The following is a 17,370-nucleotide window of genomic DNA, read 5'->3' as shown; positions in this document are numbered from 1 at the left end:
TTTAATGACTCCAACCTAAGTGTATGTCAACTTCCGACTTCAACTGTACCAATAAGTACACTTAATCCCAGGATTACACATAGTGCCTTTGCTTACTCCCTTTAGTGCTATTCAGCCTTTTAACAAAATACACATTCTCTTAACAGATAACACCATAGTAGCAGCAGTTACCGTGCGGTAGCAGAGAAAACAGTCTATGACTCGGGTGACTGAGGTCTCTGACAATTTCTGTGCTTTCCTCTGACACCGCCTATTATATACAGTGGGGAAACAAGTATTTGATACACTGACAATTTTGCAGGTTTTCCTACTTACAAAGCATGTAGAGGTCTGTAATTTTTATCATAGGTACACTTCAACTGTGAGAGAAGGAATCTAAAACAAAAATCCAGAAAATCACATTGTATGATTTTTAAGAAATTAATTTGCATTTTATTGCATGACATAAGTATTTGATACATGCTTTGTAAGTAGGAAAACCTGCAAAATCGGCAGTGTATCAAATACTTGTTCTCCCCACTGTATGTCCTGGATGGCGGGAAGCTTGGCCCCAGTGATGTACTGGTCCGTACACACTACCCTCTGTAGCACCTTACGGTCAGATGCCGAACAGTTGCCATACCAGGCGGTATTGCAACCGGTCAGGATGCTCTCGATGGTGCAGCTGTAGAACCTTTTGAGGATCTGAGGACCCATGGCAAATATTTTCAGTCTCCTGAGGGGGAAAAGGTGTTGTCATGCCCTCTTTGTTGGTGATGTGGAGACCAAGGAACTTGAAACTCTCGACCCTCTCCACTACAGCCCCATCGATGAGAATGGGGGCGTGCTCAGCCCTCCTTTTCCTGTAGTCCACGATCAGCTCCTTTGTCTTGCTGACGTTGAAGGAGAGATTGTTGTCCTGGCATCACACTGCCAGGTCTCTGACCTCCTCCCTATAGGCTGTCTCATTGTTGTCGGTGATCAGGCCTACCACTGTTGTGTCGTAAGCAAACTTAATGATGGTGTTGGAGTCGTGCTTGGCCACGCAGTCATGGGTAAACAGGGAGCACAGGAGGGGACTAAGCACGCACCCCTGAGGGGCCCCCCGTGTAGAGGATCAATGTGGCAGATGTGTTGTTGCCTACCATTACCATCTGGGGGTGGCCCGTCAGGAAGTCCAGGATCCAGTTGCAGAGGGATGTGGTTAGTCCTAGTGTCCTTAGCTTAGTGATGAGCTTTGTGGGCACTATGGTGTGGAACGCTGAGCTGTAGTCAATGAACAGCATTCTCACATAGATGTTCCCTTTGTCCAGGTGGGAAAGGGCAGTGTGGAGTGTGATTGCGTCATCTGTGGATCTTTTGGGGCGGTATGCAAATTGGAGTGAGTCTAGTGTTTCCGGGATAATGTTGTTGTGTTATATGTACTGTAACTCAGTAAAATCCTTGGAATTGTTGCATGTTGCGTTTATATTTTTATTCAGGATATGTAATTTATCTCTATTGAATAAAAAAATGATCAGAAAATTCTGGAGTCCTATTTTGATAGTAAAATTTAGCAACTATAGTAAAAATTCATGACAATCGCTGGATAATGTTGCGCATCAACATATCTTGCATTCTTGCTTGGACGTGTTAATTGAAACAACTTGTTTCTTCAATATCTCAGTAGGTCTTTTTATTATACTTCTTAATAAAGCACTCTGTATGACTTTTATAAGGTCATTACTCATGATTTGGTCCGTCCAACCAAATTATGGGCTAGTGCTACCAACTGTAAAAGTTAGTGGCACCAGTGACACCAGGGTAAAATGTTACTCTGGAGCCCTGTAATACTAATTAACACTTATGTTGTTGATTCAGGGTAACACGTATGACAGGCACTAATTTACCACTGTAGCCGTACAAATTGCATTTTAAACAAATAGGAGAATGGAGTTGTTCCATGTCATTTCAGCAAGCCATGACACCCACCATCTCAGATTGTTCTGCAATTGTTTTTGTAGTTACAAACAGGTAAAATTGGCATTCCTGAAACATAATTTTGTTGAAATTAAAATGTATTCCGGAGATTGATTACACCCAATTTTGCCTTTATTTATTTATTTATTTATTTATAGGATTCAGATAATATTCAATAAACATAGTACCGAATATTCGATTTGGACCAAACCTTTTCCTACCAATGAGAAAGACATGAGGAATATATATTTTTTTGTCAAATGCCAATAAGCTCCCTGCTCCCTTCCTCCCTTCCATTCCATTCCAACAACCAGTATACAGTTTCAGGTCTCTGTTTGACAAGTAGTATGAAGCTGCGGCTTGGAGTATTGCTTCTCCATACGATGTAATATATTCCCTATGAATCTGGTGATGTTTTTTCCCCCTGTTCTGAGAAATTAGTAATTGGAAGTCGCTTGCATTATTTACCGTAAAGTAGTGTGAAAGTACCAGGTTTTGGCCACTAGCTGCCACAGTTCCTGCAATACCACCACACTTTTATCCATTTTGCTGGTCTCTTGTGTTTAATAAATAGATTACAACATTATCTGAATCCTATAAATTAAAATGGTGAATTCAGGAATGCTAATCGTATCTGTTACTAACTACAGAAGTGATTTCAGAACAATCTGAGATGATGGGTGTCAAAATCCTCTTTGTGCTTTTTGAGGTGAAATGACCCAATGGTTAAATTAGTATTATTTAGAGACTCACCCCCAATTATTTTTTAAACTTTGTTGCATTTACAGGGACTCGTGACTCATTCAGGGGTCTGAGACCCCCCTGGGCCCCCCGTAATTCAGACTCTGCTCACACTATACCCCCTTCCATGGTGGTAAGGGTCAAATACCGTAGTGGACCATACAATCACAACACTCATAATATCCTACTAACAATGTGTATATACCGGTATAGGCTATTCGAAGAATAATGTTGAAACAAGTTATTTTATTTTTGACAAAAATGTGACTAATGCTGGGGAACTTTGTTCTAAAGCGATGTCCACACCAATTGGATGTAGTGACCATAATATAGTAGCTATATCCAGAAAAGTCAGGGTTCCAAAGGCTGGGCTTAAAATAGTGTAGGCCAATAAGAGATCATACAAAAAGTTCTGTAGTGATTCTTATGAAGATATTTTTATTTTATTTTTTTATTTCACCTTTATTTATACAGGTAAGTCAATTGGGAACAAATTATTTTTTACAATGACCTGTAATGAGCAGCATCCAGACGCTGCACTTGATGCATTCTTCCAGTTATCAATAAGCATGCACCAACACCACAAGCATTGTATTTGGTACAAATAATTCGATAACTACTAGACCTCAGCTGAATCTGATAATGAGTAATGTGGCTGTTGAGCAAGTAGAGGAGACTAAACTTATTGGTTTTACCTTAGAAGGTAAACTGTTATGGTCAAAGCATATTGATTATGTTGTTGTAAAGATGGGGAGAAGTATGACTATGATAAAGATGTGCTCTGCTTTTTTAACAACACATTCAACCAAACAAGTACTGCAGGCTCTGGTTTTATCACATCTTGAGTATTGCCTGGTTATATAAATATGAGCAGCATTCACACAGAGGACTAATATCAACAGGATGCATTCATTTCTCTTGGCTCAAGGTAGAGGAAAGATTGACTGCATCACTTCTTGTTTGTATGAGAAATGTTACTTTGTTGAAAATATCATACAGTTCTGACAGACATACCCCACTAGACATGCCACAAGGGGTCTCATCACAGTCCCCAAGTACAAAACAAATGTAAGGCAACAAACAGTATTGTACAGTGCATTCGGAAAGTATTCAGACCCCTTGACTTTTTCCACATTGTTACGTTCCAGCCTTACTCAAATGGATTCAATTGTCCCCCCCCCCCCCCCCATCAATCTAAACACAATACTCCATAATGACAAAGCAAAAACAGACTTGTAGATATTTTAAAAATATATACAGTTGAATGCCAAGAGTGTGCTGTCATCAAGACAAAGGGTGGCTACTTTGAAGAATCTCAAATATATTTTGATTTGTTGAACAATTTTTTGGTTATTACATGATTCCATATGTGCAATTTCATAGTTGTGATGTCTTCACTATTATTCTACAATGTAGAAAATAGTAAAAATAAAGAAAAACCATGGAATAAGTAGGTGTGTCCAAACTTGTGACTGTATGTAAGTATGTGTGTATATATATATATACACACACACACACACACACACGGTGATGACAGGAGCTTGACAACCTTCCAGTCCTATTCAGTTAACCAAACATTTATTTAGGGAAATCTGTACATGTGCACATGCATTGTAATTAAACAAAAATATATTGGTATCATTCAGGATCAACATAGAGCAAAACGTATTAACACGTATTGCTATTATTACCTTGATGCAAACCTTGATGCAATATAAAATGTATACAGAATAATTTTATAAAAGATGATCTACTGTAAAGAGAACATCTGAGGCATGCAGATTACAGTATTGCTTTGAACAAAATATCTTAACTATCATTTCATAGAATGTCCAACTATTTGATGTGAACAGTTATTTTCCTTTATTGATATTCATTAATTAAAGGATTTTATAACATCCAATAGAAAGGTTCAGTAGATGCACATGCTTTTCACATAATCTGATGTTACTTATATTTGTACTATATCTGCAATGGAACCTCCAATTATATTTCCCACAGAGCATAAATGAATGGTAGGTCATGTAAGTAGTGATGTACTATGTATTACTTATGGTGATATGTTCTGTCATTACACATCCGGTTTTAATTCATTCAATCAGACACATCAGAAGATATCATGCATTTCCTGTTCATTAGTACTATTACATTTTGTTTTGCCAATTTAACAGGCATTTAGTTGCATGGCTTAGATGGCTTCTCCACAAGAACAGCACAGATTAATGAATGGTCTCATACTGTAGATTCGGCTGGATTGGTCTATTTGGCACTGAGATCCACTATTAGGTGCTGGTAGGCTAGGGTGTTGCCTTTAAAGCTGGCTGCCAGCAGCATGTCTTTGTTGTCCACTGATACCAAGCTGAAGGCCCGGGGTGCTCTCATGTTGAGCTCCTGGAAGGGCTGGAAGTGCTGGGTGAGGTCATCCCACAGGTAAACTCGAGAGAAGGAGAAATCACTCCCTAGGAGAAGATACTGACGGGGACCCACAGTGAATGGATACACAGCCATGGAGCCACGTGAGGGCAGGGTCTGAATCTCAACATAGCGCTGCCCTTCCCATCGGAGAATCTTGGAGTCACCAATGAAGCGTGTAAGGCAAAGGTAGAGAACGTTGCGCACCCAGAAATGCTTCACCATCTGCACGTCGAAAGTCTCAGTGATTTGGGAATGAAAGGCAAACTGCCGCAGGCTGCGGTTCCACTGGTAAACCACTGGGGGCTGGGAGGCACTGGAGAGAATGAGACGCTGCTTCCCTTCCACATCTAGGAACTCCACATGGGTGTCACGATGCCAGGGATGAAGGGATTGGTAGGAGTAGAAACCGCTGCTGTTCCAGCGGTATATGCTCGTAGAGCCTGCCTTGGAACTGTCTGCCACGGCAAAGTACCACTCATCATCCAGCTGGAAGGTCTCAACAAAGTTGGGTTTCCTCACACGTGTGGTCTCAATGTCCTGGATCTTCACAAATCGCTGTGGGTCCTCTTCCCACCTGAAAAGGTGTCAACCAGGTCAGCCATCCCGAAATCATCATCACAGACATCTAATCGTAACACAATTCTGGCACATTTTCAATAAAGATTTACCCCAGTTTTTTACCCAAAAGGTTCAGACTTTTCTGTTTCTATCTACAAAGGCTGGCACCCGTGTCTCACTGAGCCATGGCTCCGGCAGACCTGCTCTAACTTGGGGCCAAGCCAGGCGGCTGGTACTTTTCAGCCCTCATTTACATAACACTTGATAACTGTGACCTTTAACACCTCACAAATCAACAGTCTTGAATTATGCATAAGTTGTTGATTGTGCTCGCCACTGGTTGAATACAACTATGTTTTCACGTAATTCCAATGAAATTACATTGAAGCAACGTTGAATTGACGTCTGTGCCCAGTGGGAATTCTTAAGTGTCATACTCTGKTGGAAACACAATTACACCAGAGCTTACATTAACATAAAACACTGGTGGTCCGCTGGTGTGTGGGTAAGTCTTCATGGAAAAGCGCCAATGGCTAAGAAAATTAACAAATCAATGACATTTTGCCTTTGATAAAGAATTGGAATAAGTCTCACTTGTAGATGTGGGATCCTCCAAAAAGTTGAGCCACAACCATGTAAAGAGTGTTGTTTATGACCACAGGCTTGCAGTAGACAGCGGAGCTAGCTAGGAGAAACAAAGAAGCAGAAAGCAGCAGGTTTAGCTGACTTCAGTCTCCTCTGTGTACTTAAAGATACAATGTAAAATCCCTTGGTCTATAATTAAGTGATAAGTTGAATGCATTGGTTGTCTTGTGGCATGATTTGTTATATTAAAAAAGGCTTAAGTCAAAGAAGAAACTTACCTGTTATATTATGGTACCTCCGGAAGACCATTTCCACATGATCCCATACAAACAGTGTACAGAACCCAGTATCAGGCTGGGCGAAGGCCACAAACTGATTGTTGTTGAATTCATAGGTCTCCACTGACACAGACTGGAAGGGAAAAGTCTCATAAACTGCAAAGTCTACAGGGTAAGAGAGAGATGAGGATTATCAATCTATCAATGAAGTGCCTTGCTGTCCTGTGAAATTAATTTCAAGATGATTGGGTGCAAACCTGCGCTGATACAGTTGAAGTCTCGTGGGATGAGATCATGGATTCTGCGGCCTTGGAACTCAAATGGGCTGGCACAGTAGATGGCAGGGACAGAGGTGTTGGTCTTCTCCATCCAGTCCACCAGCCACTTGATTTTACAGTCACAGCGGAATGAGTTACCCCGCAGGTCTCTGGGTAACACATAGAACAATAGAATGACAGTTCTTACAAAGCTGTCTGTAGTAAGGAATCTTGGTAGCGCATTTTCAATTACAGCACTGAATAAAGTTGTAATAACATGGTAATAACTTAGTTACTCATTTCGAAAACATATCACAAGATGAAACCTATGATAAGGCTAACATGTTCCCTTTCAAAAAGTAGTGTACTTACAAGTCTGTCAAAATATCAAGATATTTGAAGAGTTCTCGTGGAAGGAACTGCAGGTTATTATTTGACAGAGAACTACAAAAGACAGAGATAAGAATTAGAAGAAGAAGAAAAAAAAATCATCATAACATGTCCATGCAATGCGTAACTAGTATTCTTCCATTGATATTTACAGAGAAAAAGTCAGAAGATATACTCACAGGTGAGTCAAGGATTTAAGCCCTCTGAAGGTATGCTTTGACAGGGCTTGGACATCATTGTTCTCTACAAATCTGATGGGCATACAGAGAGACAGGATCACTCAATATACTGTAGATAGTAGACTTCTGAAGAAAGCAATCATGATAATCAAGATCCTTATAATAGAAAACAATATACAGTACCAGTCAAAAGTTTGGACACACCGACTCATTCCAGGGTTTCTTTATTTTTACTATTTTCTACATTGTAGAATAATAGTGAAGCCATCAAAACCATGAAATAACACACATGGAATCATGTAGTAACCAAAAAAGTGTTAAACAAATCAAAATATAGCCACCCTTTGCCTTGATGACAGTTTTGCACACTCTTGGCATTCTCTCAACCAGCTAAAATAAAATCTATTATTTTATTTTTTAAACTAAGCAACTCAGTTAAGAACAAATTCTTATTGACAATGACGGCCTACCGGGGATTAACTGCCTTGTTCAGGGGCAGAACGATAGATTTCTACGTTGTTCAGCTCTAAAAGTTAATTTGTGGAATTTATTTTCTTCTTAATGCGTTTGAGCCAATCAGTTGTGTTGTGACAAGGTAGGGCTGGTATACAGAAGATAGCCCTATTTGGTAAAAGACCAAGTCCATATTATGACAAGAACAGCTCAAATAAGCAAAGAGAAACGACAGTCCATCATTACTTTAAGACATGACAGTGAGTCAATCTGTAAAATGTCAAGATCTTTGAAAGTTCTTCAAGTGCAGTCACAAAATCCATCAAGCGCTATGATGAAACTGGCTCTCATGAGGACCGCCACAGGAAAGGAAGAACCAGAGTTACCTCTGCTGCAGAGGATAAGTTCATTAGAGTTACCAGCCTCAGAAATTACAGCCCAAATAAATGCTTCACAGAGTTCAAGTAAGAGACAAGTCAACATCAACTGTTCAGAGGAGACTGTGTGAATCAGGCCTTCATGGTCACTGCACAGAAACCATTACTAAAAAGGACACCAATAATAAGAAGAGACTTGCTTTGGCCAAGAAACACGAGCAATGGACATTAGACCGGTGGAAATCTGTCATTTTGGTCTGATGAAATCCAAATTTGAGATTTTTGGTTCCAACCGCCGTGTCTTTGTGAGACGCAGAGTAGGTGAGCGGATGATCTCCGTATGTGTGGTTCCCACCGTGAAGCATGGAGGAGGATGTGTGATGGTGTGGGTGTGCTTTTCTGGTGACACTGTCAGTGGTTTATTTAGATTTCAAGGCACACTTAACCAGCATGGCTACCACAGAATTCTTCAGCGATACTCCATCCCATCTGGTTTGCGCTTAGTGGGACTATCATTTGTTTTTCAACAGGACAATAACCCAACACACCTCCAGGCTGTGTAAGGGCTGTTTGACCAAGAAGGAGATTATTGGAGTGCTGCATCAGATGACCTGGCTTCCACAATCACCCGACCTCAACCCAGTTGAGATGGTTTGGGATGAGTTGGACTACAGAGTGAAGGGAAAGCAGCCAACAAGTGTTCCCCATATGTGGGAACTCCTTCAAGACTGTTGGATAGGCATTCCAGGTGAAGCTGGTTGAGAGAAGGCCAAGAGTGTGCAAAGCTGTCATCAAGACAAAGGTTGGCTACTTTGAAGAATCTAACATCTAAAATATATTTTGATTTGTTTAACACTTTTTTGGTTACTACATAATTCCATATGTGTTTTTTCATAGTTTTGCTGTCTTCACTATTATTCTACAATGTAAAAAATAGTAAAAATAAAGAAACCCCCTTGACTGGTACTGTAATTCAATCAAGACCATTTTAATACATTGCCATGTCACTCGTGGACAGTACACAGCCTTGTTTTCCATATTCAGAGTGTGATATTTGTCTTATTGAACCTGATTGTGTCTCCATCTTTCCCTTATTTATTTACTTCAAAAGCCTGTTACTAAGGGGAACATGTCCTGCAAACTTTGAGAGATTTCATTTAGCTGCCAGGGAATGCTTCCTGAATCTTAAGCAGCTATAATGGGAACGGACCTGGCTGCTGGCTGGACTGTCTGCAGTAAGAGCGGGACTAACCTTGAGGATAAGCCAAGTTGTAAAGAAAAGAGGGGGAGGGAATCTTTTACTGGCTATGGTGCAAAGCGTCCAAAACAACCATTAATCATCCGCTCACGTTTTTCTAATGAAGGTAACGTAGCAGGTGTACGTCTCTTGGGTATACTTAAAATCGAGAATTGACTTATAGGCAAAACTGCCCTGTCATCAGATAGTTAGTAGGGTGCCCTTACATGGGTTCAGGAATAAATATAGTCTGAGCCCTGTATCAAAGTTCAGCTGTTTGGACTTTGAACTGAGCCACTTAGAAACTAAAATAATGTTACTGTGCAAATGTTGCCAACTATCAAACAAGTTGTCTATTAGACAAATGTGGCTTAAGTTACTCATGCGAACATAGCTCTGTGAACTACCTGTACTACACAAATGGCAACCACAATTAATCTCTACAAAACAATGCACACATGAGAATTTCTCATCATATCACCAACATCTCCTTATTTTAGGATGATAAATCTATACTTTTAGTTGATGGAATGATGAAAGATGACCACAAGTGACAATTGGTTACAGGTGCATTCTCTGTCTTCATTCTGGATGTGTGAGGCATCCCAGGGCTACACAGTGTGAGCTCAGCCAGCCTGCAGTCAGTCTCCCATTTGGAGCAGCACTGGATATGAAAATATGAGTTCATTAGCATTCACAGTGAGGAGCCACCTCGGGTAGAGCTGGCTGGGTGCTGCAGAGCTCTGGGGCTGGGCTGCAGCCAGAGCCACACAATCACTTTATGGAGCCTAATGCATTGCTTACATGGAAAGCAGCAAATGCGATGGCATCAGCAACTTCATATTTCCTGGTGGCCAACTTCCTGTCAATTAACAAAAAGGCATGCTCAGCTTTATCAGGCCCCACAAAGGCAGGACAACTAGTCTCTGGTAGGAGGAGGTTCAATATTCAATGTTACTTGAGCTTGTTTGGCTGAGGACTGGATACCATAGTCATCTTTCATTGTAGCACCACTTCCTCATCCTTTCAGATAGAATGTTTGTTGAGCAAATACAGTTGAAGTCGGAAGTTTACATACACCTTAGCCAAATACATTTAAACTCAGTTTTTCACAATTCCTGACATTTAATCCTAGTAAAAATTCCCTGTCTTAGGTCAGTTAGGATCACCACTATTTTAAGAATGTGAAAAGCCCGTGCTTCACGGTTGGGATGGTGCTCTTCGGCTTGCAAGCCTCCCCCTTTTTCCTCCAAACATAACGATGGTCATTATGGCCAAGCAGTTCTATTTTTGTTTCATCAGACCAGAGGACATTTCTCCAAAAAGTACGATCTTTGTCCCCATGAGCAGTTGCAAACCGTAGTCTGGCTTTTTTATGGCGATTTTGGAGCAGTGGCTTCTTCCTTGCTGAGCGGCCTTTCAGGGTATGTAGATATAGGACTCGTTTTACTGTGGATATAGATAATTTTGTTCCTGTTTCCTCCAGCATCTTCACAAGGTCCTTTGCTGTTGGATTGATTTGGCCACTTTTCGCACCAGAGGTACATCATCTCTCAGGAGACAGAAGCCCTTCCTGACGGTTGACGCTGCGTGGTCCATGGTGTATTTTTAGCGTACTATTTTTTAGTACAGTGACTGGTACCTTCAGGCGTTTGAAATTGCTCCAGGATGAACCAGACTTGTGGAGGTATACAATTTATTTTTAGGTCTTGGCTGATTTCTTTTGATTTTCCCATGATGTCAAGCAAAGAGGCACTGAGTTTAAAGGTAGGCCTTGAAATCCATATACAGGTACACCTCCAATTTGACTCAAATTATGTCAGTTAGCCTATCAGAAGCTTCTCAAGCCATGACATCATTTTCTGGAATTTTCCAAGCTTTTTAAAGGCACAGTCAACTTAATGTATGTAAACTTCTGACCCACTGGAATTGTGATACAGTGAATTATAAGTGAAATATTCTGTCTGTAAACAATTGTTGGAACAATTACTTGTGTCATACATGAAGTAGATGTCCTAACCGACTTGCCAAAACTGTAGTTTGTTAACAAGAAATTTGTGGAGTGGTTGAAAAATGAATTTTAATGACTCCAACCTAAGTGTATGTAAACTTCCGACTTCAACTGTATATGTGTGTATGTGTGTGACTGAAGGCACAAAGTGGGACACTTACAGGTATTGCAGGTGTGACAGACCTGCAAAGGCATCATCAGCCACCACAGTGAAGGTATTGGAGTTCAGAAGACTGCAGAAAGGGAGAGGTTTTCAAAACACTGGTATTAAATGTTTCACTTTCCATTTAATGTCCAGACAAATACTGCTGGAGAGGTTAGAAGACATGTTACTCAATACCGGTACTTTAAATGTGTATTTATTTACACTTGATTGCAAATGGACACAATTAGTGCCACTTTACTCACTAATGCCATGTCACCACTGTTTTCAATAACAGTTTATTTCAAGAGATTTATAGTGATTGTATTGTCGAACAAATGTTACTTCACAACTTGTACTTATCTAATTTCAGTGCCTTCAGAAAGTATTCACACCCCTTAACTTTTTCCATATTTTGTGTTACAACCTCAATAAAACATTGATTCAATGTATATTTTGTGTCCCTGATCTACACACAATAACCCATAATTTCAAAGTGGAATTTTGTTTGTAGATTAATAAAAAATAATTACTAGAAAATGTAAAGCTGAAATGTCTTGAGTTGATAAGTATTCAAACCCTTTATTATGGCAAGCCTAAATAAGTTCAGGAGTAAACATGTGTTTTACAAATCGCATAGTAAGTTGAATGGACTCATTCCGTGTTTAATAAGTGGTAAACATGATTTTTTAATGTCTACCCCATCTCTGTACCCCACACATACAATTATCTGTAAGGTCCCTCAATCGAGTAGTACATTTCAAGCACAGATTCAACCACAAAGACCAGGGAGGTTTTTCAATGGCTTGCAAAGAAGGGTACCGATTGGTAGATGTGTAAAAAAATTAAAAAGCAGACACTGAACATCCATTTGAGCACGGCGAAGTTATTAATTTGGCTTTGGATGGACATACAGTCACTACAAAGATACAGAACACAGGAGATTGGTGGCACCTTAATTGGGGAGGACGGGCTCCTGGTAATGGTCGGAGCAGGATGGGTGGAATGGTATCAAAAACAAACATGTGGTTTATATGTTTGATGCCATTCCATTCGCTCCATTCCAGACATTAGTGTGCCATCCTCCCTTCAGCAGCCTCCACTGATAAAGGCATCCTTCCTAACTCAGTTTCCGGAGAGGAAGGAAACTGCTCAGGGATTTCACCATAAGGCCAATTGTCAGTTTAATGGTTGTGATATAAGAAAACTGAGGATAGATCAACAACATTGTAGTTACTCCACAGAGTGAAAGAAGGAAGCCTGTAAAGAATAAAAATATTCTAAAACATGCATCCTGTTTGCAACAAGGCACTTAAATAATACTGCGAAAAATGTTGCAAAGAAATACACTTTTTTTGCCTTGAATACATACATACACTATGAAACACTCTTCATATTTTCAAGCATGGTGGTGGCTGCATCATGTTTTGGGTATGCTTGTCATTGCCAAGGATTAAGGTTGAATAAAATGGAAATAGGATGAAAATAAATGGAACAGCTATAAGCACAGACAAAATTCTAGAGAAAATCGTGATTCAGTCTGCTTTCCAACAGACACTGGGAGATGAATTCCCCTTTCAGCAGGACAATAACCTAAAGCACAAGGCCAAATCTACACTGGAGTGGCTTACCAAGATGACATTGAATGTTCCAGTGGCCTAATTACAGTTTTGACTTAAATTGGATTGAAAATCTATGGCAAGACTTGAAAATGGCTTTCTAGCAACTTGACAGATCTTGAACAATTTTAAAAATAATAATAACTTAAATATTTTACAATCCAGGTGTGCAAAGCTCTGAGACTTACCAAAAAAAGACGCACAGCTGTATTCGCCACCTAAGGTGCTTCTACAAAATATTGACTCAGGGGTGTGACAACTTATGTAAATGAGATATTTCTATATAATTTTCAATAAATATGCTACAATTTCTACAAACATGTTTTGACTTTGTCATTGTGTGGTATTGTGTGTCGATGGGTGAGATTTTTCTTGATTTATTCAATTTTGAATACGGACTGTAACATAACAAACGGTGGGATATGAATACTTTCTGAATGCACTGTATATGTTTAGTCCTCCAACATCTATTGTCCTGATTTGTCTCAAACAACCAGCGAGATTGGTCGAGCTGAATTTGTTGTTGTACAGAAGATGTGTTTTGGAGAGAACATGTTTAGCATTTTCATTGACCCAAGCCACAGAAGTTAAATTGAGACTGCTCTAATTCCTCTACCTCAGACAGGAAGGGTGAGGATAGAATGATGGGACATGCATGAATACTCACAGGAACTGCAGCAGGTGCAGGTGGGAGAAGGCTCCCTCTGGGATTGTAGTGAAGGCTGCATTCACCATTGTCCTGAGAAGTACAGACAATCAACTTATCATCCAGGCTCTATCAACTAACATTAAGTCAATGTCATCATGCTTATCATATAAAATCCAACCCCCATTGTGCACAAGGGCTTGTTGTTCCACGCTAAATGTGTATATGTTGCCAGTCAGCCACATATGTTTTTGTGAAGTCTGATGTATTCATGAGAATAACATGTTTATGAGCATAGCTTTTGGTTAAAAAATTCTGGCCACAGACTTTTCGTTTTTGTACATTTTAAGGGGAGAAATAAGAATTGTTAGGGCCTGATGGATGTTGGTGCTGCATCCCACCTAATCAATATGAGTGGACAGAGACTGCAAGGGAATGTTCTCCCTAGTCCCCAGGCACAGTCAATCTATTGACAGAACTAAACATGCAGAACGGCATGTTTTACCAAGAGCTCATGCGGCTCAATCTGTATTACCATTTGAATTTCAAGGAGGGCGAAATCTTTTGAAACTAGGACACACAGTTTCTTTATTCACAGGTTCATGTATTCATCACTTTAAAATGAGGCTACCTCCACCTTGTAGTGCTTGTGCTCTTCAATTCCCCAAGCTCTTAAAATACAAGAACATTATGTTCAATTTCAGAAAGATAATACATTGAGTCAATATCAACTAAAATCAAGGTAAACATATAACTAAAATGTAACCATACTGAGTCCTATGCTACAGAATCTATTACATTAATGTCATTCCAATTACTGCACACTATTTATCTAACCTTTGTAAGGTTACTATCCCTTGGAGGACATGCATGTCTTTTGCTGTGAGATGTGAATCTGTTGTAAGTGTCTCTCCCAGGAGGGTTAAGGCACGTCCCATTGCTCTACTCCAATCAATGTCTAATTTCTGCCAGCCCCCCCCTGACTTCTGTCCAAGGATGAGGAGAGACTGAGGCACAGGGACACAAAGTGCCCATTTGTCATATTTCATTAGCATGTCGTGGCTGACCTAGCCCTGTCCATCAAAACACACAGGCCATGGTGAACCTGCTCCTTTCTTTCTCTTAAGTCTCTTTATAATCAGACACACGTTCTTGAGGAGCACAAACACCATCTTGCTCTCTTGATAATGGCATTTTCAGAGACACGGTTCACTGTTGTTTGGAAAAGATAACCGTGGTATAACTGAAGAAGTTACAAAAAAAGGATCAGTGATTTTATACAGTATAAGCTTTTGGAAACCAGACACAGTAGAATATATTGTAAAAGCCCAAATGACCTTGTTGTAAAAGTGTAGCCTAATGTAAGGTCAACAGGCTAGTCCATGAATTATTAAGTAATCTGTAAAAACCATGCATGACATCACAGATCTTCCATCTAGTAAGTCTTTATGTACATTATCAACAGCTGGTTTTATCATTTTGGAATGAAATGTAAGGAATAGACCAAAAAGCAGAGAGAGTATACAGGAACAGACAGAGTGATCAATGTTGTACTCACAGAGAGATGATCCCAGGGGGAAAGCTCTTGGGGATAGCCTTGGTATCCACACAGAAGGCACTGTCTTTGGTGCAGGAGCAGGTGACAGGACAGCGGGGGATTTTGGGGACCCTCTTGGCCCCTGTCTCCCCCACCAGGCAGAGAAGCAGACTTAGGCCGGCCAACAGCCTCAGCCATCCCGGGACCCTTCTCGATCCGGCATCCAGCATATTTCCTTTTTGGATGGACAGATGGACAGGGACTAAGACTGCTGAGCCTCAAGAAGTTGTGTTTTCTCTGGTTACAGCAGCAGCAGTAGTAGTGTTGATGTTGAGATATCAAATGACTGAAGATTTGGAGAGGCAGATCAAAAGAGAGAGAAGCAGAGTGAGAGAGCAGAGCCAGAGAGAGGGCATATTCACTGTGTGTGTGTGTGCTCTGCAACTTCCCTGGATGTGTGTGTGTTCTCCCTAGAGCTGCGGTCAGAGCGCAGACTGTGGGAGTGAGGCTGCAATTCCCCGCGTTAGGACCTGTACGCAGCGCCGCTGACTGAATTATTTACTATCTCACAGAAGCCTTAAAAATATGGCCAGGGAGGCAGCCAGGCAGGGGGAGGGGAGAGGAGCAACAAGGGCAGTAGCTGGGAGGGAATGGAAGGGTGAGGAGGCTCTGGGATCTTCACACTCTGCCGCGGACACGCACAGCTCTCTCTCTTGCAACTTGACAGTATACAGACACCAAAATCAGAAATAAGACCTTTGAAACAATACTTTACCAAGTTATATTTTTATATGAAAGTTCATTTGTATTGTAAAACATGTACTGTATATCACATGAATCAGCAATTTATAGTTTGTTCAGATTTCAGATGGAGGCAGTAACAACACATTTGGCCTCTTACTTTTTATTTACACGTAGGCCAACGTGTGCAGAGCTGGAGGATGCTCCGGAGCATAAACAACCCATATTAGAACCTATTGAATCCTTTAGAATCTGAAAATATGGAAAACGGAGTTGCATCCCCACACAGTGGAGCTGTTGGCCATATAATGGAGCTGTGTGGATCCAGCAGCCAGTAGTTTGGTGGCAGCCATGAGAGGAGTCAGAACAGGAGCAGAGCTGCAGTGCCAGGCACAGCCAGCTTTCCCTCACATCAACACTGTTTTCACGAACAGATAGTAACCACCTTTGAGTCTGCTGGGTACTGTCTACAATTATCATGTTGCCTAGGTCCCAACACGCTGCTCTGTTTCAGACAGGCAATAATAGAGGAATTCTATGTGGTGTTCAACAGTGCTCCATTCTATCCCATTTCCACTCCAGGGACAATTTAACTATAGGGCATCAATATTCAGAGTACATATCAGGAAACATTTACATTGGTAGGAAAAAGACGAGAAACACTGCCATGTCAACTAACCACAACTGCTGCTAAATCAACGTGGTCTCAGGGCAATTCATATTATTGTGTACGTAAATCTGACACCCCATTTACTATGATATATTGAGTTACGTTAGTTTACATTATGAATGGAATAGCAGTTGTAAAATATTATACGTCTGTCTCTGAGACCAGGTTGCTTATTGCGCTGCAACAACAAAGGAACATTATGGGGGGAATTTACATTGGAAGTTAGGGTGACCAAAATAACAAAGTTTAGGTGAATTTACGTAGCGTGTAAGGTGATTGGGCTACATTTAGAATAAAGGGAAGGGTTAGCACCCATCCTCCCAGACCGCCCTGTTTTCATCTCTGTCTAAAGTAACTAGACCGTTAGTAGGTATCATACATAAAGTATGTTTTGTTTGGCTCTGAGGCCAGGTAGCAAAAACGGCAAACATTTACAGCAATTGATCTACTACCTTCGCATTCAATGGTATTGTTTGTATGTGTGTTATTAATTACATATTCATGAAAATATTTGTTTACACCTTTAAAGTCTACCTGGAAGATTCATATACTTTAGAGTTGATGAAATGGCACTGAAATGGTTTTTCAGTCACTAC

At 40.5% G+C, this 17,370-nt stretch overlaps 1 protein-coding gene across 1 annotated transcript; it reads right to left on the bottom strand.

Annotated features, from left to right (window-relative positions):
* Positions 1 to 3,874: 3,874 nt before the first annotated feature.
* LOC111973824 (leucine-rich repeat LGI family member 3) lies at positions 3,875 to 15,864 on the bottom strand. The gene is made up of 9 exons (XM_024001242.3): positions 15,385 to 15,864; positions 13,848 to 13,919; positions 11,581 to 11,652; positions 7,342 to 7,413; positions 7,145 to 7,216; positions 6,773 to 6,942; positions 6,516 to 6,680; positions 6,247 to 6,337; positions 3,875 to 5,668 (listed from the first exon to the last, which is right to left on the bottom strand). The coding sequence occupies exons 1-9, from the start codon at positions 15,591 to 15,593 to the stop codon at positions 4,939 to 4,941; spliced, it is 1,653 nt and encodes a 550-aa protein (XP_023857010.1). The 5' UTR covers positions 15,594 to 15,864; the 3' UTR covers positions 3,875 to 4,938.
* Between the last annotated feature and the right edge of the window lie 1,506 nt (positions 15,865 to 17,370).

This window comes from Salvelinus sp. IW2-2015, linkage group LG15 (assembly GCF_002910315.2).
Source record: "Salvelinus sp. IW2-2015 linkage group LG15, ASM291031v2, whole genome shotgun sequence".
NCBI lineage: Eukaryota > Metazoa > Chordata > Actinopteri > Salmoniformes > Salmonidae > Salvelinus > Salvelinus sp. IW2-2015.
Note: the sequence above shows the minus strand (reverse complement) of the source record. Positions and strands in the feature narration are given on the sequence as shown.